The sequence below is a fragment of the Ornithorhynchus anatinus genome, chromosome 11 (genome assembly GCF_004115215.2).
Source record: "Ornithorhynchus anatinus isolate Pmale09 chromosome 11, mOrnAna1.pri.v4, whole genome shotgun sequence".
NCBI classification, from domain to species: domain Eukaryota; kingdom Metazoa; phylum Chordata; class Mammalia; order Monotremata; family Ornithorhynchidae; genus Ornithorhynchus; species Ornithorhynchus anatinus.
The window spans coordinates 47,645,437-47,669,636 of record NC_041738.1 but is presented as its reverse complement, the minus strand read 5'-3'; the positions used below and the strand labels follow the sequence as shown (position 1 = coordinate 47,669,636).

Genomic DNA, 24,200 nt, shown 5'->3' with positions numbered 1-24,200 from the left:
AGATTTTTCTTTATTTATTAAAAACTAACTGAGGTTCAGAGCCTTTCCTTGACCAGTGCATGCCCTCTAAAGAGGACACTGTTGCTTCAGTGCTTTTTTGAGAAGTAGCGTGGTGTAATGGATAGGACACGGGGCCTGGGAGTTAGAAGATCACGGGTTCTAATCCAGGCTCTGCCACTTGTCTGCTGTGTGACCTTGGGCAAGTCACTTCACTTTTCTGGGCCTCAGTTACCTCATCTGTAAAATGTGGATTGAGACTGTGAGGCCTATGTGGAACAGAGACTGTGTCCAACCCTATCTGCTTGTATTCATTCATTCATTCATTCATTCGGTAGTATTTACAGAGCGCTTACTATGTGCAGAGCACTGCATTAAGCGCTTGGAATGTACAATTCGGCAACAGATAGAGACAATCCCTGCCCAATGACGGGCTTACAGTCTAATCCGGGGAGACGGACAAAAACAAGACAACATAATCACGATAAATGGAATCAACGGGATGGACACCTCATTAACAAAATAAATAGGTTAATAAAAATATATCCAAATGAGCACAGTGCTGAGGGGAAGGAAGAGGGGGAGGAGCAGAGGGAAAGGGGGTTTAGCTGAGGGGAGGTGAAGAGGGAAAGGGGGAGGGAGCAGAGGATGGGGGGGGAGCAGAGAGGGAGCAGAGGGAAAAGGGGAAGCTCAGTCTGGGAAGGCCTCTTGAAGGAGGTGAGCTCTTACCCCAGAGCTTAGTACAATGCTTGGTACATAGTGAGCACTAATAAATACCAATGTCATTATTATTATTATTACTCCCCCTTTGAGGATTGCACTTCAGTGTACTACAGGACTAGTCCTGATTGCCACTCCCGGCCTCTCCCCTCCACCGTATTCAATGCAGGGGAAAGAAAGAGCCGGACAATGAAGGCGGCCTGGATTTCCTGTTAGCTTATTAATGGGAAGGTAAATGATCAAACTTTGCCCTGCACAAGGCACCTTTCAGTCAATGATTTCACAATCGGGGCAACTCCCAGCCAGCCTGGATGAACACTTCCACTCTGCTCTGCAGGTGTGCTGGGTTGCAGAATGATTGTGAAAGGCCCTTCATTCGTTCCTTTATTCAATTGTATTTATCGAGCGCTTACTGTGTGCAGAGCACTGTACTAAGCGCTTAGCACTGTACTGATCCTACTTTTATTCGTCATCTGGGGCTCGACCCAGCTGACTACTGCGATTGCTTTTCCCCCCTCTCAAACCCTCCCCCAAAGATGAGGCCCACACAGAAGGAACTGAGCGATCCTGAGGTAGAGAGGAGGAAGTGAGGAGAGAAGCTCTTCTCCAAACCCACCTCGACACACCTTGGCACCACCAACAGTGCAGTTTGTCCTGTACTACTCAACTGAGCCAAATTCAGGGTGCCGAGGGACTCCAGGATGCATCAGAGGCGAAGGGCACGGCCCCTCAGAATAGCGTAAGGGATCCGGTTCACCTCCAGAATCCTTCTGGGTGTTCCCAGGGGCTTTCCGGAAATGATGCTGATTGAAATCACGGGGAGGAGGGGACGAAGCATGTGCCCGAGAGAGCCTTTCGGCCAAGAAAGCACGCTTGTGTACTTTCTTGATGAGGGGGTGGTTTCTACAGGTAGCCTGATGAATTGCCTTCCCCGGAAACTCCCGTGTAACAGTCCTTCTATCGGTAGTATTTACTGAGCACCCATGGGGAGCGAAGCTTGTTCCTAAGCATTTGAGAGAAGCCAGTGAGGCAAAATTCTCGCTCCCTGCTCCCAGGGAGCTTACAGTTTTACTGGGGAGGATCCTTAGAAGGAAAAGGCTGCAGACATGGATCATCCCTGGATAATAATTATGGCATTTGTTAAGCACTTACTATGAGCTAGGCACTGTACCAAGTGCTGGGGTGGATACAAGGGTGGATAAAGTTTGAAGATTTGATTTGGAGCACTCTGCCAACTGAAGGGTTGCCGTGGGACTCGCGGAGTCAGTGGTGCCTCTCTAGGGAGGCGTCACCGAGCGAAGAGTAGACAAAAATGTATCACCCATAATTTTCGCTCCAGGTATGAGAAATCTAAATGGCATAAACTAAGAAAGGCTGCGTGTTTGCCAGCAAGCGGCACTGGGGAGGTAGGCAGCTCTGCCCCCTCGCACCAGTTTTGCGACTGAGCTCAGCACAACAGGGCTGACTAGGCCCATCTGTGGTACGGTGATGGTATCCAACCTGATTAGCTGGTATCTATCCCAGCACTTAGAACAGCACTTGACACGTAGTAAGCGCTTAAAAAATGCCATCATTTCAAATATATGTGTATATCTATATGATATATGTTTGGAACCTGATGAATGCTTAGTACCGTAATTATGAGTAAACATGTCTGTATGTACATATGTGAAAACAATGCCTCAAATTTGTATAGCACCTTTCTTTTTTTTTTCCAAAGTGCTTTTTTTACGGTATACGTTAAGTGCTTACTATGTGCCAGGCACCGTTCTAAGCACTGGAGTAGATAGAAGGTAATAATGTTGGACACGATCCATGTGCCACATGAGGCACGCGATCTTCGTCCCCATTTTGCAGATGAGGTAACTGGGGCCCAGAGAAGTGACTTGCCCAAGGTCACGCAGGAGATAAGTGGCAGGGCCGGGATTAGAACCCAGGCCCTTCCGACTCCCAGGCCCGTACTCTATCCCTTAGGCCGCGCTGCTTCCCTGTGTCACTGTCCCACACGGAAATGGAGACCGGAGAGGTTAAGCATCTTGCCTAAGGTCACAGAGCAAACCAATGACAAAGGTAGTGCAAACATATGTGTAAATTTTGAAAAAGAGTTTTGCTGCACTATTAGAGTCCGTATCAAACGGGTCGAATATTGAACTAGGAGACTGCACGAAAGAAGCCTCTAGGAACTAAAGGAGTAAAATCAATATGCTCTTGGGGTGGATATAATCAATCCACTTATGAGTATATTGATTATTTTCCGGTCTGCATATCATTTTCCTTTTCTCGCAATGTGTAATCTCCCTACTTGAGGCTGATTAATGTGAACGAAGGCTGAATAGACGGTCAATTCTCTCATGATATGTTTTTTTTTTTTTCCACTGCATGTAATGGACAGAATGCTGTTGGGGAATTAGGAAAGGCTTGCCAACAATATGGGTCTCTTTTTATAGAACACAATGCTATGTTGGAAGAAATGGTTGTAGGCATGCGAGTGGTATACTTCTGTGGGAATTTTCCATTAACGGGGGAGGGGGGTTGTCCCTACAGTGTTGAATTGGGAGTAACTGGGCTTGCTGCTGAGGGTTTCCTGGGATCTTTTCTAGTACAACTCACTCACTTGAAGATGTGAATTTGCTTCCTAACATTTCCAAATTAGATTCTCCCCGTGCCTGGCTTCAGCCCGGGTGTAAGTTAAGCCTCTTGAAAAACCCGTTGCTTGCCGTTAGCTCGGGAGGGAACCGTCTAGAAAAAGACTGCTTAAGTTTGCTTATTGGTACCTAGTGGCCCGAAAGAGTTCAGACAACTCCCAGGAGTGCATAGCTCACTCTCAAGGCTGAAACTGCCCTCGTGAATTGATGTGAACCTTCTTGACTGCTATGGGAATAGGGAAGATCCAAAGCCTCAAAAGCCATGGGTGAATAGCTACCACCTAGGAGCTCCTTGGCAGTTCCTACCGGGAGACTACAGACACTTACATTGCCTGCCCACGACGAGCCTACAGTCTAGAGGGGGGATACATATATTTTGCATATAATACCCACACACATAAAGGTCCTTACTCAAACATATATTTTGATACATGCATTCAATCATCACCTCTTCCCCTTTTGCCACCAAACACGCAATCTCACACGCGCACCTTCCCAGTTGCCGACACCTCCTATGTTATAGCAGATTCAGAAGTCCCTTTTCGCTCCCTGACGTTGAGCACAGCTGCAGGGCATAAGAGTCATCTTTGCTATTTAGCATCATCTCTGCTATTTAGCACTGTCCGTGGAAGGGATATAAATCATCATATCTCTTGCGGTAAAATCAGCCTCGGCATTTCAAGAGAGCAGAGGCAGCAAGGGTCCCAGTTGGGTTATAGAGACACTGAGTGAGAGACAGCGGTCTCATTTCCCCGATAAGACCGAAAGCCCGTCGATGGGCAGGGATTGCCTCTATCTGTTCCCGAATTGTCCATTCCAAGCGCTCAGTACGGTGCTCTGCACATAGTAAGCGCTCATTAAATACTATTGAATGAATGAATTAACCCACCATGCTTTGGCACCCTGTGGCACAAGACACACAAGGAACCTCCCAGACATGACCCGCCCACACGAGAGCGGACGTCTTCCTGTTAGCTGAGTTTTCTTTGAAATTTCACACAGGCTGACAAGCTCTCCTGGAACAGGTTGGGCGGGCATGTTGAGGAGGGAGTGCTGCGCACCTGTCTATTAACTGGACTAGACCTATTTTGGAAGATTCGCTGCCCGGGTTCCTTGAGTAATTTCATTTTAAGGCTGTTCTCCGTCACCTTGTTAGGTTATGTCAATGGTGAAGATCTGTCATTCCCACAGGTTGCTCCTCCAGGGGCCGGTGGGATTTGAACCTGTCCCTGGATGTGGGCGAGACAGGGCTAGTCTGTTTTCTTCCTGGAACTGTTAGTCACCATAGGTGTTCTGGGTGGGTGTAATTGCAAAGGTTACACCCTCCAGGGGGAAATCACAACACGCCCCCACTCCCCTCTCGTTTCCCCTATGTGGGTGAACTTGCTCTTCCCTCATCTTCTTGCCCCACCCCACTGTAGGAAGCTGCCGTCCTCTGTGGCAGTGAAAACACGGCAGGAGAGACGCCTCTTTAAGGCAGAAAGACCTTTAAAGGGGCTCTACGCTCTATTTGGATCATTGCTTCCATTTCCGCTGCCCCTCATTCCTGTTGCCACCCACCCCGGTCCTGGCCCACTGAGAGGGATAGCGTTCTAAACCTGGCTCTGCCGCTTGTCTGCTGTGTGACCTTGGGGAAGTCACTTCATTTCTCTGTGCCTCAGTTGCTTATCTTCAACTGGGGATCAAGACTGTACCAATTTGTACGCGCCAAGCGCTTAGTACGGTGCTCTGCACATAGTAAGCGCTCAATGACTACTATCGAATGAAGACTGTGAGCCCCACGGGGGACAACCTGATTAACTTGACTCTACACGGGAGCTTGGAACAGTGCTTGGCACATAGTAGGTGCTTAACAAATACTCATTATTATTATTAATAAAGGTGAGGCGTACCTAAACTCTCCCTTCTTCCCTCCTCCGCTTACCCTCTGTCTCTCTTTTACAAACAACAGTTTACACACACACCAGCCTCCCCCCCCCCACCGGTTTCTCCTTCTATTCCTTGTTAAGCCATAAAATAATCAGCACAGGGGGGTTTTGTAACCGACCCGTAACTCTAAAGCCCCCAAAACTAGGAAATCAGGTTGGAATATCGGACAGGCTGCGAAACTGAGAGTACGCAGGGATGCCTCCAGACAACGGCCTTGTAACCCGTGGGTGAAGTTTTTAGTAACCATTTCGGGTCCTGCAACATTCTCCCGGAGCCTCCCAACAGCGTGCATTGATGTAGATAATTTATGCCTGATTCAATAAGGCAACTTTCTGATATAGAGAGGACCAGATAACTGGGGACAAAGAAATGTGGGTGTCACTGTAATGATGTAAACAACCAGCAGGTATTTCCAGATGGGATGGATATATTGGAATTGGACCGTGCACTTTAGCCCTCGGTAGTGACAACAGATGTGGATCAGTGGGAAAGAGCACAGGCTTGAGAGACAGAGGTCGTGGGTTCGGATCCCGGCTCCGCCGCTTGTCAGCTGTGTGACTGTGGGCAAGTCACTTCTCTGTGCCTCAGTTCCCTCATCTGTAAAATGGGGATGAAGAGCGTGAGCCTCATGTGGGACAACCTGATTACTCTGTATCTACCCGAGCGATTAGGACAGTAATGTTGGTGTCTGTTAAGCGCTTACTATGTGCAGAGCACTGTTCTAAGCGCTGGGGTAGACACAGGGTAATCAGGTTGCCCACGTGAGGCTCACAGTCTTCATCCCCGTTTTACAGAGGAGGGAACTGAGGCCCGGAAAAGTGAAGTGACTTGCCCACAGTCACAGTGGCAGAGCCGGCATTCGAACCCATCACCTCTGATTCCCAAGCCCAGGCTCTTGCCACCGAGTCACGCAGTTGGTGCTTAACAAATACCAACATCATTATTATTATTTGAAGTCTAGCGATTAGGGAAACGTCTGAAGAAAATATTTTGCCTCATTCTTCAATCTTCATTCTTCAATCGGTGATATTTATTCAACGCTTACTATTTGCAGTGCATTCTATTAGGCGCTCGAGAGAGTAGAATTCAACAATACGACAGAGTTGGTAGACGCATTCCCCGTCCACGTCGAGCTCCCAGTCTGGAGGGGAGAGGAAAGTAAGGAAGAACCGGAGCCCTTGGGCAAGTCACTTAACTTCTCTTTGCCTTAGGGGAAGCAGCGTGGCTCAGGGGAAAGAGCCTGGGCTTCAGAGTCAGAGGTCATGGGTTCGACTCCCGGCGCTGCCACTTGGCAGCTGTGTGACTGTGGGCGAGTCACTTAACTTCTCTGTGCCTCAGTCACCTCCTCTGTAAAATGGGGATTAACTGTGAGAGAAGCGGCGTGGCTCAGTGGAAAGAGCACGGGCTCTGGCGTCAGAGGTCATGGGTTCGGCTCCCGGCTCTGCCACTTGGCAGCTGTGTGACTTCGGGCGAGTCACTTAACTTCTCGGTGCCTCAGTTCCCTCATCTGTAAAACGGGGATGAAGACTGTGAGCCCCGCGTGGGACAACCTGATTCCCCTGTGTCTACCCCAGCGCTTAGAACAGTGCGCGGCACATAGTGAGCGCTTAACAAATACCAACATTATTATTATCATTACCCCGTGTCTACCCCAGCGCTTAGAACAGTGCTCTGCACATAGTCAAAGCTTAACAAATACCAACATTATTATTAGAATGGGAATTAATGCTGTGAACTCCGCGTGGGCCACGGCCTGTGTCCAGCCTGATTGGCTTGTATCTTCCCCAGTGCTCAGGACCACGCCTGGCACCTAGGAAGTGCTTAATAGATACCATCCCGCTCGGCTCCCCCGGCCGCGTCTCCCGCACGCAGCTCTGACCGCGAAGCCCCGTGCAAGCCTGCCGCTCCTGGCCCAGCCAACGTTCCTCACCCTCCTCCAGGACCGGAAAGGTGGATGAGAACGACGTTATTTCTTAAGCATCCACTGTGTCCAGCGTTCTTCTAAGCGCCGGGGATAGTTCCAAGCTAATCAGGTTGGACCCAGGCCCCGTCCCCACGTGGGGCTCGCGGCATTAATCCCCATTTTACCGATGAGGTAACTGAGACCCGGAGAAGTGAAGCCACTCGCTCCGGGTCACGGAGCAGACACGTGGCGGCCCTGGGACTAGAACCGGGTCCTCGTGACTCCCAGGCCCGTGCTCTATCCACTAGACCGCACTGCTCCTAATGTGAGGCGACTGGGAGACGGGCGGCGGGGGAGGCCCCACCGCTCGTGTTTCCTTTTGGAGAGACACTAGGAATTGGGCAGTTCATGAATCCAAAGTCGGTCAGTCAATCGTGTTTATTGAGCGCTGACCGTGTGCAGAGCACTTTACCGAGGGTTTGGGAGTACAGTGCAGCAGTAAACACATTCCCTTAATGAAATGTACATCGCCTTGATTCTATTTATTTGCTACTGTTTTAATGAGATGTTCATCCCCTCGATTCTATTTATTGCCATCGTTCTCGTCCGTCCGTCTCCCCCGATTAGACCGTGAGCCCGTCAAAGGGCAGGGACTGTCCCTGTCTGTTACCCATTTGTCCATTCCAAGCGCTTAGTACAGTGCTCTGCACATAGTAAGAGCTCAATAAATGCTATTGAACGAATGAACAAGCTTACAGTGTAGCAGGGCTTTTGGCTACGTCTTCTCCCCCGTAACACTAATAGCAGCGTGGTTCAGTGGAAAGAGCCCGGGCTTTGGAGTCAGTGGTCATGAGTTCGAATCCCAGCTCTGCCACTTGTCAGCTGTGTGACTCTGGGCAAGTCACTTCACTTCTCTGCGCCTCAGTTACCTCATCTGTAAAATGGGGATTAAGACCGGAAGCCCCACGTGGGACAACCCGATTCCCCAGGGCTTAGAACAGTGCTCTGCACGTAGTAAGCGCTTAACAAATACCAACATCATTAATAGCCGTGTTAACAGAATCTGTAGCGACGGATATTAATCGAGCACCTTCGCTCTACAGAATTCCAGGAGCTAAGGCATCACACAGGAGTATTAAATATGATTTTTAATAGCATTTGTTAGTGCTGTACTATATGCCAGGCACTGTACTAACCACACTGAAGTAGATACAAGTTAATCAGGTTGGACACGGTCCCTGCCCCACACGGGGCTCACAGTCTCAATTCCCCTTTTACAGATGAGGTGACTGAGGCACAGAGAAGGGAAGTGACTTGCCCGGGATTCATTCATTCAATCGTATTTACTGAGCGCTTACCGTGTGCAGAGCACTGTACTAAGTGCTTGGAAAGTACAATTCGGCACAAATAGAGGCAATCCCTACCCGACAATGGGCTCACAGTCTAGAAAGGGCGAGAGAGACAACGAAACAAAACAAGTAGACAGGCAAGGTCACCCAAGATCACGCGGCAGACAAGGGGTGGAGCTGGGATTGGAACCCAGGTCCTGTGATTCGCAGGCCCGAGCTCCGTCCACTAGGCCACACTGCTTCTCTACTCTCAGGGCGCTTACAGTTTTACGGGGAAGATACAAAGATAAAATTCGAGAGCTATGCAACTGTTTAAAGGATGCGAAAAGGGATGCAAACAAACAGGAGAGTATGTCAGCAACAACGAAATCAAAGTGCATCAGAGTACTGAAGTGACTACCTGGGATGATGGAGAAATTCATCGAGGAATTCCTTGTGAAAGGGGTGACCTTTTAAATCTGTTTTCTTTTTAACCACTGATCCAAGCACTTGATGAATATCAAGTGAAGCAGCGTGGCTCAGTGGCAAGGGCCCGGGCTTGGGAGTCAGAGGTCATGAGTTCGAATCCTAGGTCCGCCGCTTGCCAGCTGTGTGACTTTGGGCAAGTCACTTCTCTGTGCCTCAGTTACCTCATCTGTAAAAAATGGGGATTAAAACTGTGAGCCCCACGTGGGACAACCTGATCGCCTTGTATCCCCCCAGCGCTTAGAACCATGCTTTGCACATAGTAAGCGCTTAACAAATACCACCAATACCATTATTATGAATATGAATATGCTCTTTTCTCTCATTCCCAAATCGCTTGACCTAATTGTTGTTCTTACGTCTGTCAACTACTAGCGACCTAGCTCTGTGTTGCCTGGAGAGAATTCAATTGATTTTAGGTGTTGTCTAAAGCAAACGGAGCCCTTGCACATGCTAGGAAAAGACAATAACAGTTTTTCTTCCACATTTTCAAATTTCAAATCAAGTTCATAAACAATAGTCTTCATTTTCCCACTGGGAACGAAGGCAAGCAGCAGCAAGAAGTGATAATGTTGGTGTTTGTTAAGCGCTTACTATGTGCAGAGCACTGTTCTAAGCGCTGGGGTAGACACAGGGGAATCGTGTTGTCCCACGTGGGGCTCACAGTCTTAATCCCCATTTTACAGATGAGGTAACTGAGGCACAGAGAAGTTAAGTGACTTAAGTGGCCAAAAGTAGCCTAAAACAAGCTCCCGGAGGCAGGGGAAGCTGTGCCAAAGTGTGGTTACACCGGCTCCCTTGTGGGCCGAATGCTTCAGAGGAGAGGCAAACGTTCTAAAACGTACATTAAGTCAAACATAGATAGATAAACATATCGATGTCTAGTTATCTTTATTCGAAGGGTAGAGAAATTCACCTATGGAGTGTGTTGAGTGACTGAAGAGCTAATCGCGAGTCCATTTCCAACCGTGCGTGCAAGAAAAAGCCGTTCCCAGCCGCATTGGCGTGCTTGATATTTACGCCTGTCACCGTTTTCACCTTTACTGGATGGAGCTTTTACTCAAGAAGCTTCCCTTCTTGATGGCAGGGCACCATTCTCGTCTGCCCTCTGCGAATGACTCCCCGTTCTCAGCTGGGACGCAGATGAGGCTTTGTTTTACTATGTCCTTAAAACATGTCCTCTCCCCTTTCTATAATTAAATGTATTATTAATTTAAGAGCTTCAGCTTGCCAAGCACCTCACAAAACATAAAAGATCCGGGCGGGTAGAGCACTCACTGTAAAGTTACCTTGTAGTTAAAGAGTTCCCCGAAGTGAGTGAATGAATGGGTGAAAGAGAGAAAGAGTGTGTGTGTGTGTGTTATACATTATGACTTACTATCGAATAATTCCAAGAATATATTTGATTACAAGTGTTTCTTGCCTTTTGAAGAATCAAACCTCTGGGACGAAGAGAGCAGAAATCAGGTTGTCTTCTTATTGTATTTATCCATATGCTTCGGGCTACTCTGAAATAAATCGGCAACTTTTCCAGCTAAATGAAAATGAGTGATCTGCTTGTTTTGGGGAATGAATTTTTCATCTCCACTGCTAGATTTGGTGGTACGAAATGTGTGCCCGTTACTGATGCTAGAGAAGCAGCGTGGCTCAGCGGCAAGAGTCCGGGCTTGGGAGTCGGAGGTCACGGGTTCGCATCCCGACTCTGCCCCTTGTCAGCTGCGTGACTGTGGGCAAGTCACTTCACTTCTCTGTGCCTCGGTTCCCTCATCTGTAAAATGGGGATGAAGACTGTGAGCCTCACGTGGGACGACCTCATTCCCCTGCAGCGCTTAGAACAGTGCTCTGCACGTCGTAAGCGCTTAGCAAATACCAACATTATTATCATTATTAATGCTGGACTGTATTTTCTTCCTGGGGTCTCAGTGCTCTGCGGGCCCGGAGGTCCCGGCCACCATTTCCAATTGGACTTAAATTGTGTAAATGGTCCTCGGGGACTCAGCCTGGCGGTTGCGCCCCGACGACTGTGACCCGAAGTGACATGGCACACGGCTCAGGAGGGGCACGGTGGGACCAGTGGGGACAGTGCTTGGCTCTCCCGGGCCCGCTCCAGAGGGGAAGCGTCCCTCCCCGTCCCTCTCCGCCGCAGAGTCGACCAAACGCATTTATCGAGCGCTTCATTGTACTAAATGCCGGGGAGAAAAAGATAATTCGAGTGGAGTAGACACGTTCCCTGCGGAAGGCACTCTCCGCGGCACGCGGGGCGACTCTTCCTGGAGCGGGGCCGCAGGCCCACGGCCACCTGGTTGCGGCTGGCAGGGGCCAGACCAGGCCGGCGCCTTCCACCCAACAGCCCCAGGCCGCAGCTCCGGTTCGGATTGCAGAGAAGCAACGTGGCTCAGTGGAAAGAGCCCGGGCTTTGGAGTCGGAGGTCATGGGTTCGAATCTATTCTTCCCTCCGCTGCCCGGCTCATCTTCCCGCAGAAACGCTCTGGGCCTGTCACTCCCCTTCTTAAACACCTCCAGGGGTTGCCTATCGACCTCCGCTCCAAACAAAAACTCCTCACTCTAGGCTTCGAGGCTCTCCGTCACCTCGCCCCTTCCTACCTCTCCTCCCTTCTCTCTTTCCACCGCCCACCCCGCACGCTCCGCTCCTCCGCCGCCCACCTCCTCGCCGTCCCTCCGTCTCGCCCGTCCCGCCGTCGACCCCCGGGCCGCGTCCTCCCGCGGTCCCGGAACGCCCTCCCTCCTCACCTCCGCCAAACTGATTCTCTTCCCCTCTTCAAAACGCTACTTAAAACTCACCTCCTCCAAGAGGCCTTCCCAGACTGAGCTCTTCTTCTCCCTCTACTCCCTCTACCACCCCCCCTTCACCTCTCCGCAGCTTAACCCTGTTTTCCCCCCATCTCCCTCTGCTCCTCCCCCTCTCCCTTCCCATCCCCTCGGCCCTGTACTCGTCCGCTCGACTGTATGTATTTCCATTACCCTATCTATTTTGTTAACGAAATGTACATCGCCTCGATTCTATTTAGTCGCCATCGGTTTTTATGAGACGTTCTTCCCCTCGACTCTATCTATCGCCATCGTTCTCGTCCGCCCGTCTCCCCCGATGAGACCGTGAGCCCGTCGGACGGCGGGGACCGTCTCTATCTGTTGCCGACTCGTTCATTCCGAGCGCTTAGTCCGGTGCTCTGCACATAGTAAGCGCTCGATAAATACTATCGAATGAATGAATGAATCCCGGCTCTGCCACTTGTCAGCTGTGTGTCTGTGGGCAAGTCACTTCACTTCTCTGTGCTTCAGTTCCCTCATCTGGAAAATGGGGATGAAGACTGTGAGCCTCACGTGGGACAGCCTCATTCCCCTGTATCTCCCCCAGCGCTTAGAACAGTGCTCTGCACGTAGTAAGCGCTTAACAAATACCAACATTATTATCGGGCCCCGTTCCGGCTCAGCCTCGCAAGAAGCAGCGTGGCCTAGCGGCTAGAGGACGGGCCCGGGAGTCAGAAATCCCAAGGTTCTGCCGGTTGTCTGCTGAGCGACCTCGGGCAAGTCACTTCACCTCTCTGGGCCTCAGTTACCTCCTCTGGAAAATGGGGATGAAGACCGTGAGCCCCACGTGGGACTACCTAGTATCTCCCTCGGCACTTAGAACAGTACGTGGCATTCATTCATTCATTCCATAGTATTTATTGAGCGCTTACTATGTGCGCAGCACTGGACTAAGCGCTTGGAATGGACAAATGGGCAACAGAGAGAGACGGTCCCTGCCCTTTGACGGGCTCACGGTCTAATCGGGGGAGACGGACGGACGAGAAAAATAGCGATAAATAGAATCGAGGGGAGGAACATCTCCTGGACGTTTGATTAAATAAGAGCCCCACACAGAAGGGGACGCCCCCTGGCGGCGGGGGCGCGCGGCGGCCGGGAGAAGAGGTGCGAAGAGGTGCACGCGCTCGGGTCGCCCGGAGGTGGGCAGGGGCCAGGCCGAGGGGGCGGGGCCCAGGTAGCGGGAGCCAATGAGAGGCGGGCGTGAGGACGGCCAGGGGGCGTGGCCTGGGGAAGGGGGGTGTGCCCAGGGCGGGGTCCAGGGAACGAGGGCCAATGAGAGGAGGGCGCGGAGCGGGGCCTGGAGGCGTGGCCTGGGCAAGGGGGCGGGGTCCGGGCGGGGTCCGGGTATCGAGGGCCAATGGGAGGCGGCCGTGGAACCACCGGGGGCGTGTCCTGGGGAGGGGGGCGTGTCCAGCGCGGGGTCCGGGGAACGAGGGCCCAGGAGAGGCGGGCGGGGGCGTGTCCCGGGGAAGGGGGCGTGTCCCGGGCGGGGCCCAGGGAGCGGGGGCCAATGAGAGGCGGGCGCGGAGCCACCGGGGGCGTGTCCCGGGGAAGGGGGCGTGTCCCGGGCGGGGCCCAGGGAGCGGGGGCCAATGAGAGGCGGGCGCGGAGCCGGCCGGGGGGGCGTGTCCCGGCCGAGGGGGCGGGGCCCGGGTAGCGTGAGCCAATGAGAGGCGGGCGTCCCCTCCCTTCTCCGGCCTCGCCCCGCCCCTCGCCGCTCGCTCGCTCGCCGGGTCCCCGCGCAGCCCGGAGCCGCGGGAGCCTCCGCCCGCCCGTCCTCCGTCCCTCCCTCCCTCCCTCCCTCGCTCCCTCCGTCCGTCCGTCCGTCCCTCCGACCCGCAGCCATGGTGGGCCGGCGCTTCCCCGACCTCCTGGCCAAGCTGCCCCTCTGCCGCCTGCCGCCCCGCTACCAGCCGCTCGACACCGGGGAGCCGCGAGGCCGGGTAAGCCCTCGCCCGCCCGCCGCCCGGCCGACTACTCCGCACCAGCCCGCTCCTGGCCGTGAAAGCGCTCCCTCGGTGCCGAGCGCTGCGCCGAGCGCTGGCGTCGCTGCACGCTCTTCAGCTTGTCCCCCGTGGGGCCCACGGCCCGAATGCCCATCTTCCAGATGATAGTGATAACGATGGTGTCTGTTGAGCGCTTCCTAGGTGCCCAGCACTGTTCTAAGCGCTGGGGTGGAGAGGGGGAATCATCAGGTTGTCCCACGTGGAGCTCACGGCTTTAATCCCCATTTTCCAGACGATGATGATCGTGGTGTCGAGCGCTTACTCTGTGCAGAGCACTGTTCTAAGCGCTGGGGTGGGTAGGGGATCGGCAGATTGTAATAGCGATAATAATAATGTTGGCATCTGTTAAGCGCTCACTATGTGCCGAGCAGCGTTCTAAGCGCCGGGGTAGACCCAGGGGAATGAGGTTGTCCCCCGTGAGGCTCACAGTCTTGATTGCCCCTTTTACAGATGAGGGAACTGAGGCACGGAGGAGTGAAGTTCATTCAGTAGTATTTATTGAGCGCTTACTCTGTGCGGAGCCCCGTACCAAGCGCTTGGAACGAACAGGTCGGCAACAGGTACTTGCCCCCAGTCACAGAGCCGACAAGGGGCGGAGGCGGGATATTTGTTAAGCGCTGACTAGGTGCCAAGCACTGTTCTGAGCGCCGATCCTAAGGATGGTATTTGTTAAGCGTTTACTACGTGGTCTGAGCGCTGGGGGGGGGGGGGGGTTACAAGAAGCAGCGCGGCTCAGTGGAAAGAGCCCGGGTTTGGGAGGCAGAGGACACGGGTTCGAATCCCGGCTCCACCACCCGTCCGCTGCGTGACTTTGGGCAAGTCGCTCAACTTCTCTGTGCCTCAGTGACCTCGTCTGCAAAATGGGGATTAAAAGCGTGAGCCCCCCGAGGGACAACCTGATGACCTTGTATTCAGAACAGCGCTTGGCCCATAGTAAGCGCTTAAACACCCTCGTTGTTATTACAGGGAAAGCAGGTTGGCCCACGTGGGGCTGGCTCTCAGTCTTCGTCCCCATTTTCCAGAGGAGGGAAGTGAGGCACAGAGAAGTGAAGTGACTTGCCCAGAGTCATCCAGCTGACAAGCGGCGGAGGCGGGATCAGAACCCATGACCTCTGACTCCCCAGCCCGGGCTCTCTCCCCGAAGCCACGCCGCTTCTCCGGAGCGGCAGCCCCAGCCCCATCCCTCCCCGGCATCGTTCAGGCACAGACGCGTCGGTATCGGGGAGGGCGGAAAGCTCAGCAACAGGTGATCTTTGTATCCCGGCTCTGCCGCTTGTCACATATGTGACTCTGGGCGAGTCACTTCACTTCTCGGGCCTCGGTCACCTCATCTGTAAAATGGGGATGAAGGCTGGGAGCCCCACATGGGACAGTCTGATCCCCTGTATCCCCCCCCAGCGCTTAGAACAGTGCTTGGGACATAGTGAGCGCTTAACAAATGCCATTCGTCGTCATCAAAATCGTCTCCATGCTACCCCCCGGGCCACCCTTAGACCGGTCCCCCGCCTTTTCTCAGCCTTGTTTCGAGAAAGCATGGAGCTACAGAGAGCCGGGAGACCTCTAATAATCATAATAATGAAAGCGTTTGTTAAACGCTTACGACGTCCCAATCACTGTTAATAATAATGTCGGTATTTGCTAAGCGCTCACTACGTGCAGAGCACCGTTCTAAGCGCTGGGGGAGATACAGGCGAATGAGGTTGTCCCACGTGAGGCTCGGTCTTCACCCCCATTTTACAGATGAGGGAACTGAGGCGCGGAGAAGTGAAGTGACTTGCCCACAGTCACACAGCTGACAGGGGGCAGAGTCGGGATGTTCTAAGCCGTGGGGGAGATATCAGGTAATCGGGTCGTCCCAGGTGGGGCTCAAAGTCTTAATCCCCATTTTCAGGATGAGGTGACTGAGGCCCAGTGAAGTGACTTGCCCAAAGTCACACGGCTGACAAACGGTAGGGTGGGGATTAGAACCCACGTCCTCGGACTCCCAAGACTGAGCTCTCTCCATGGAGCCACAGCTGCCTCCACTCTGTAGAATTCTTATCCTGGAAGGCGACTTCTCCGGAGCTTTTCCAACACTCAGCGGTGCCGACGCTTCCTTTGGAGCGTGGGGCCAAAAGGGGGCCGGGAAAGGAGGGAGAGCCAAGCAGGATGGGCCCGGGAAGTGACAGGCAGATTGCCAAAAGCTTACTGGCGTCCTCTCGGTCCCTTCCTCGTTTTGTTTTCTGTGGTATTTTTCAAGCGCTTCCCATGTGCCAGGCACCGAACTGAACTGAGTAGATACAAGATCACCGGGATGGACACAGCCCATGTCCCGCCTGGGGTTCCCGGTCTTAATTCCCATTTTCTAGATGAGGTAACTGAGACCCAGAGAAATTAAGTGACTTGCCCAAGGTCACACAGCAGACAAGTGGTGGAGGCAGGATTAGATCCCCTGTCTTTCCGTCTCCCAGGTCTGTGCTCTATCAACTAATAATAATAATAATAATGTTGGTATTTGTTAAGCGCTTGCGAGGTGCAGAGCACTTTTCTAAGCGCTGGGGGAGATACAGGATCATCAGGTCGTCCCACGTGAGGCTCACGGTTAATCCCCGTTTTACAGATGAGGGAACTGAGGCACCGAGAAGTGAAGTGACTTGCCCACAGTCACACAGCTGACAAGGGGCAGAGCTGGGATTCGAACCGGTGGCCTCTGACTCCCATCCCCGGGCTCTTTCCACCGAGCCACGCTGTGCTTCTCAAGGTCCTGCTCGGAAGTCGCGAGATTTTGTTGGAAACCTGGGATGAGACAAGGAATCCAATCCGGAAAGAGCTGGATGAAGCCATTCCACCCCCTTCCCACCCCCACCCCTGCCCCTTTGGGGCGGTTCCCATGTGCGGTGCGCAGAAGCAGCGTGGCGCAGTGGAAAGAGCGTGGGCTTTGGAGTCAGGGCTCATGAGTTCGAATCCCGGCTCTGCCACGTGTCGGCTGTGTGACTGTGGGCAAGTCACTTAACTTCTCTGGGCCTCAGTTCCCTCATCTGTAAAATGGGGATGAAGACTGTGAGCCCCACGTGGGACGACCTGATTCCCCTGTGTTTACCCCAGCGCTTAGAACAGTGCTCTGCACATAGTAAGCGCTTAACAAATACCAACATTATTATTATTATTAATTGTGCAGAGTTGTTTCGAGTCAAAATTAATAATCCTTCCTTGTGGGCGTCCAAACAGGTGCCCTGCCATCGTTCTTATTTTGCTTAATGAACGACTTTGAAAACCTTAAGGAACTCGCTTATATATCAATCAGTGGTATTTATTGCGTGGTCACTGTGCGCAGAGCACTATAGTAAGCTCTTGGGAGAGTACAATGCAACTACAGCTATTACTATTAATGATAATAATTTTAGTATTTAAGTGTTTACTATGTGCCAAGCACTATACTAAGTGCTAGGGTAGGTGCCGTGGGGCTCACAGATATGAATCCTCATTTTAGGGATTAGGGAATTGAGACACAGAAAAGGTAAATGACTTCCCCAGGGTCACCCGGCACCTACGTGGTGCAGCGGGGAGTAGAACCCAGGTCCTCTGACTCCCAGGTCCGTACTCTTTCCACTAGACCACACTATTGATTGGGAAAATCATAATAATGTTGGTATTTGTTAAGCGCTTACTACGTGCAGAGCACTGTTCTAAGCGCTGGGCGAGATACAGGGTAATCCGATATGAATATCTTAGCATAAACATTCGCCCGCTTAAAGAATGTTAATATACAGAGCCGTTTTTGCTCTATAGATCTTAAAGTTTTTGCCAGTTTTTCAAGTGGTAAGTGCAGGCAACACTAAGTAAGGATGTTTCATTAACGTGCTCTTTAAACATTTCTGAATTGGAATATGTGCAGGGAAAAGAAATAGCACCCTAGATCCTTAATGTGGTTCATTATTCTTCACTCTATTGCATCATTTTTCTATACTACGTTGTTCTTTGCTCTAGCTCATAAAATTACATTTTTATTAATAGCTGGGGAATTGCTGGGATGATGTGGCTATTGTGCAGACTTTGCCTTGTAATCCTAACCATTTTGAGGGAACGGTTGTGGGAACGTATTGTATGACACTTAGAGATAGTATTAATGTCCTTTTATCCTGCTTGTTGTGTCTACTAAATTAGAAAGTGCCCAATTCGTGAACTGCAGAATTGCAAAACTTTTATGTATTTTAAGACTGCCCCACATAGGCTAGTCCCATAAACTTTCTAAAAAGCATTTGAGGAAGCCAAAGAATCCACATAGATTTAATAATAAATAACACTCTTCAGTATTAAGGTGTTCGGTCCGATCGATAGACATCAATGCGTGCCCGAGACCCAGGCGTGGATCATGCCGTATTTCAACCAGTCATTGGGAAAACTGAGAAGGGCAGTCAAATGTTTCTGGTTTTGTTCTTGGTGTACGACAGGAAAAGAAGTAAAAAGAAGGTATTACGCTTAATCCCGTGCTTGAAGAACTGGATTTTAAAAGAAAGTCAGTGAGCTTTGGTAAAATAGATAGAAAATTGAAATAAAATAAGCTGCTGGGATCAAAGGTTTGCGGTTTCACTAGTTAAGTGGAAGGGGGGGGGCGGTGAAGAGAAGAGTGGTGTATAAGGAGCTTCCTGTTAATTTGTGGAAGCGTTATCAGACAGCTACAGAACTTTTTATCTTCCCGTGACTCCCCTCTCAATAAATTGGCATTTGGCACGTGGCACCGAGAGAGTCTCACCCTTTCCCCTTATGCTGTGCAGAAGAGTTCGGCGCGGAGAACCCTTTTGCTGTATTTTTGGTAGCAGAGATTTCTCTCAGTCCATAGTATTTACTGAGCAAAATACTAAGCGCCTGCAAGAGACAAGAGAGTTGATAGACACGTTCCTGGCCCACAACAAGCCTACGGTCTAGAGATGCAAGAGTCGTCCCTGGGAAGGTCTCTGAGGCACCGCAGTTTTGGATAGCGAAGAAGGGGCAGCTCTCCACGTAGGGTAATAGAAACCTCCGATGGTGTCTTGGCAGCTGTATCTTTTGCCGGTGAATAGAACCCAAGATGAAAACGTCTGGTCCCTTCCAATGTTGGTTCTTCTTGGTTATCTATTTGCTGATCCCCCTAGGTCTGTTGGCAAAATGGATAGAGCATGGCCTTAGGAGTCAGAAGGTCATGGGTTCTAATTCCAGTTCCCCCACTTGCCTGCAGTGTGGCCTCGGGCAAGTCACTTCACTTCTCTGTGCCTCGGTTACCTCATCTGGAAGATGGGGATTAAGATTGTGAGCCCCTTGCGAGACGGGGACTACGTCCAACCCAATTTACCTGTATCCACCCCAGCACTTAATACAGTGCTTGGCACATAGTAAGTGCTTAACAAATACCACAATTATCATTATTATAGTTTTTATTATTATTTTGTCCTCCTGCCTTGTCTGCCTTTTGCCCAGTGTTAGCCTCATTTTATGCCAGTAGAAGAAGCAGTCTGGCTTACTGGGTAGAGCGTGGGGCATAGAATTTGAAAGAACCTGGTTGAACCACAAGTTCAGGGGTTGATTCTTGAATCTCATATCCATCCCATATGCCAGTGTGGGTTTTAACACAAAAAGATGAGTCCTTTAATTATTGGCGATGTATTTATTTGGCAGCCAATGTGCCGGTCTCTACAGCAGTTTCAGAAATAATTCTGCAAACACTGATTTCCACGGTTTCATACGTGGAACAGCTTAACCAGCAGATTAGGTGGAAGCTTAAATATTAAGACGTTGCATGGCTGACTTTCTCTGGAGCTGAGCAAACTAGACCAGCACTTTTCCTCATTAAATCAAATAATTGAAGTTGACTGGAATAAGAAGCCTTTGATGTTCTTGGGAGAAGTCAAAAATGATTTGCAGACTCGCTGCACGCTGTGAGGTACGAGGGGGAAGCATTAGCATTCCCACCTGCTCTACCAACTTGACTGCCGTCTCCCAGGCGTTTACTGTAGAGAAGCAGCGTGGCTCAGGGGAAAGAGCATGGGCCTAGGAGTCAGAGGTCATGGGTTCGAATGCCAACTCTGCCCCTCGTCAGCTGTGTGACTGTGGGCCAGTCACTTCACTTCTCTGTGCCTCAGTTCCCTCATCTGTAAAATGGGGGTGAAGACTGTGAACCGCACGTGGGACAACCTCATTCCCCTGGTATCTACCCCAGCGCTTAGAACAGTGATCGGCACGTAGTAAGCGCTTAACAAATACCAACATCCTTAGGAGAAGCAGCACGGCTCAGTGGAAAGAGCACGGGCTTTGGAGTCAGAGGTCATGAGTTCGAATCCCAGCTCTGCCCCTTGTCAGCTGTGTGACTGTGGGCCAGTCACTTAACTTCTCTGTGCCTCAGTTCCCTCATCTGTAAAATGGGGATTAACTGTGAGCCCCACGTGGGACAACCTGATTCCCCTGTGTCTACCCCCCCCCCGTGTCTACCCCAACGCTTAGAACAGTGCTCTGCACATAGTAAGCGCTTAACAAGTACCAACATTATTATTATTACAGTGCTCTGCACACAACAAACACTCAAAAAATGCCAGTCCATCAATGCCAAGTATTTGAGAGCTTACTGTGTGCAGCATACTGTACTAAGTGCTTGGGAGGATACCAAGCAGCTATAACAGATTTGGTAGGCGTGTTCCCTGCCCACAGTCTATAGGAAGAGATGGACAATAAAATAAATCACCATCCGTACATAAATGCTGGGGGGCTGAGGGACGGTGGGGTGAATAAACGGTACAAATCCAAGCGCGAGGGTGGCACAGAAGGGAGAAGGGGTAGGGGAAGTGAGGGCGTAGTCAGAGAAAGACTCTTGAGGGAGATGTGATTTTAATAAGGCTTCGAAGGCGGGGAGAGTGATCATCTGTCGGGTAATGGGGAAAGAGTTCCAGGTCAGAGGCAGGTCGCGGACGTGGGCCAGGTGACCGCATAGACGAGGTGTGATTTATTTTCTCACTTAGAAATAGAAACAGGTCAAGGTCTAATAATGGCATTTGTTATGCTCTAAGGACTGTACTAAGCGCTGGGGTGAATAGAAGATAGCAAGATAGGTTGGACACAGTCCCTGTCCCACCCGGGGAGGTGGGACACACAATTTAGGAGGGAGAGAGGTGTTGAATCCCATTTTACAGATTAGGAAACTGAGGCATCGAGAAATTAAGTGAATTGCGGGACACACAGCGGACAAGTGGCGGAGTTGGGATTAGAACCCAGGTCTTCGGATTCCCAGGCTGATATTCTTTCCACTAACTAGACCAGGCTGCTTCGCTATGACCTGAGGACCGTGCTGAGTTGAGGATTCCACTACTTTAAAAAAAACCTACCTACTCAATGCAGTGTGGCTCAGTGCTAAGAGCCTGGGCTTGGGAGTCAGAGGTCATGGGTCTGAATCCCGGCTCTGCCGTTTGCCACTTTGTGACTTTGGGCAAGTCACTTCTCTTCTCGGTGCCTCAGTTACCTCATCTGGAAAATGGGGATTAAAAACGGTGAGCCCCCCCGCAGGATAACCTGATCACCTTGTGTCCCCCCAGCACTTAGAACAGTGCTCTGCACATAGTAAGCACTTAACAAATACCACATTATTATTAAAAGGTTTTTCTCCTGCTGCAGTTCCAGTGCTTTTGCTGTTCCTGTTAAAAGCAGACTAAAATATCTTTAAAATTACTTACCAGTCAAGTGCAGGCTAGCTGAATTAACTCCAGGCAGAAGTCCTTTGAATCCCACACATTAGACCAGTCAGTCTGGGTAGTTTTTTAAATCCAAGAAAGCGAAGCCTTGGCGCATCGCCTGGCTGTCAGCCTCAAAGGGCACATGGAAAGTCTTCCTTGCATAGACTGTGATTTTTGTATCCATCTTTGGTTTTATCTCTGGAGAAATATTTGTGAATTTGGAAAATATTTAATGTTTTAGTTTTTATTGTTGAAGTATCAACACTTAAAAGAAAATTGTATTTCAAAATGTATGAATTAGCAGTTACGTAAATTTAAAACAATTTTACCTTTCAGATTTTTTTAAGACCATTAAATAACTATTACTGTGTTAGACTGGTAGTTTGTCCAACTCGGATATTGTCTCAGACAGAGTCACGAGTTACTTGGAGGAGTAGGGTAACATTTGACCTTCTTGGCCTTCATACTAATCTTTAGAAATATATTCTCTAAGAGTCTTAACTTTTCATCCCAATTTCTCTAATTTTATAGGAAACTAAATATTTACAATAAGCATGCAATCTCTAATGGGGTAATTAATTTGATTACATTTTCTCTGAATAATTTTGAGGCCGTATTAGAGTACGAAACTTAAGCCTCCTTCCCTTCTGGTAAGTGTATCTCTCTCCTCGGGTTTCAAACAGAAGTACGTATATCTTTTGACCTATTTCCTTATTTGCAGGTAGAATAGTCCTCAGAGGTGCCAGCAGAGCACCAAGAAGAGAGCTTGTAGATTTTTAGAGCAGAAATTGAGGGATCAGTCTTTTGGGTCAACAATTCCTTACTTAGTAATGAGGTAAGGGGTTAAACTTTAGGGTGTATCTCTTCTTAAATTTCATACTATCTAAACATGATTCTGAAATCAAAGAGAGAATCAAAGGGTGGTTCTGCAAGTTCTCGTTTTTAGTTGTTGACATCTGTTTTTTGTGTGTCTTAGGAAGGAGAAACAGCTTGGCCTACTGGGTAAAGAACGGGTGTGGAAGCCAGTCTCCATAACTTGCACTCTGTGTGACCTTGGGCAGTTTGCTTAACTTCTCTTTGCCTCGGTTTCCTCAAAGGCAGAATGAGGATTCAGTACCTGTGCTCCCTCCTACTTAGACTGTGGGTCCCATGCGAGCCAGGGACTATATCTACACTGATTAACTTGTATCTAGCCCAGAGCTTAAAAGAGTGCTTGACACATAGTGAGCGCTGAACAAATACCATAAAAAACCTTTAAAATTAGAATAAACAGGGATTGTTGGTTTGTGAAAACAAAGCAGCTCATAATAATACTTGAATTTATATCAGTGGGTTGTATTTATTGAGCACTTCCCCTGTGCAGAGCACTGGTATTAACCAATTGGTAGACTTGTTCCCTTCTCACAACACTTTCCTTTCTTCCTTTTCTTTCAGGAGACCTCAAAGAACTAAAGTGTTCTATTTCATGCTTCCCTCAGTTTCCTTTAGTATATCGATCCCCTAACTCTTAATACTTCAGTGTCCCAAAATAGAAAATAGAAAATGGAGTAAACTAACTTGCTTTGGGTCCCATAGCAAGCCTGCGATGTAACTCAATAATTGCACGCCGCTCTGTGCAGTTCAACTCTTTCTGTGGGGAGGAGTAAACCCTCATACGGCAATGGATCTTGATCGTATCCTAGAAGAGCTCCCCCAATTCCAGAAGGTGCAGGATAATCAGAGAGGCAGCGAGGCGTAATGGTTAGACCACGGGCCTGAGAGTCAGAAGGACCTAGATTCTAATGCCGGTTCCTTCACTTCTCTGCTCTGTGAACTTAGGCAGGTCACTTCCGTTTTCTAGGTCTCAGTTCCTTCATCTGTAAAATGGGGATTAAGACTGTGAACCTATGTGGGACACGGACCGTGTCCAACCCAGTTACCTTGTATCTACCCAGTGCTTAGTACAGTTCCTGGCACATAGTAAACACTTAACAAATACCCCAATTATTAATAATAATAATAATCATCATCATCAAGCCTGCCCTGCAATTTACATCCTGTGAAAACCCCATCATCAACAATGGCATTTGAGTGCCTCCTGTATGTAGAGCACAATATATATTAAGTGCTTGGCCACCCCAGTTGGCCCAATCTCTCCATCCTCCCACCATCCATTGGAAGCCTTAGTCAACCCAGGACTGGGAGGGGGAAGGTGGAGGGAGAGCAGGAACAGGGAGAGGAGGGTTAGTTGTTGCTGAATCCTTCACCTCTATCACCACCAGGCTCACCTTGTTAAACCTGTACAGACTAATAATAATGTTGGTATTTGTTAAGCGCTTACTATGTGCAGAGCACTGTTCTAAGCGCTGGGGTAGATACAGGGGAATCAGGTTGTCCCACGTGAGGCTCCCGGTTAATCCCCATTTTACAGATGAGGTCACTGAGGCACAGAGAAGTGAAGTGACTTGCCCTCAATCACACAGCTGACAAGGGGCAGAACCGGGATTCGAACCCATGACCTCTGACTCCCAAGCCCGGGCTCTTTCCACCGAGCCACACTGACTAGACTTGTCCTCTAGACTATAAGCTCCTGGAGGGCAGGGAATGTTTCCACTACAACTCTGTTGTACTGTATTCTCCTGAGCGCCCCAGACAGTACCCAGCGTGGCTCAGTGGAAGGAGCCTGGGCTTCGGAGTCAGAGGTC

At 50.2% G+C, this 24,200-nt stretch overlaps 1 protein-coding gene across 4 annotated transcripts in view; it reads left to right on the top strand.

Annotated features, from left to right (window-relative positions):
* The first annotated feature begins 13,653 nt into the window (after positions 1-13,653).
* The window catches only part of ATP2C2 (ATPase secretory pathway Ca2+ transporting 2), an 86,402-nt gene continuing 75,855 nt past the window's right edge, over positions 13,654-24,200 (top strand). For all 4 annotated transcript variants that reach the window (XR_005660545.1, XR_003762850.1, XM_029075149.2 and 1 more), the window contains exon 1: positions 13,654-13,780. Coding sequence is in view for 2 of the 4 variants with exons in the window: in XM_029075149.2 (XP_028930982.1) it covers positions 13,682-13,780 (99 nt within the window). In the remaining 2 variants the exon portion in view is untranslated. The remainder of the gene's footprint in view (positions 13,781-24,200) is intronic.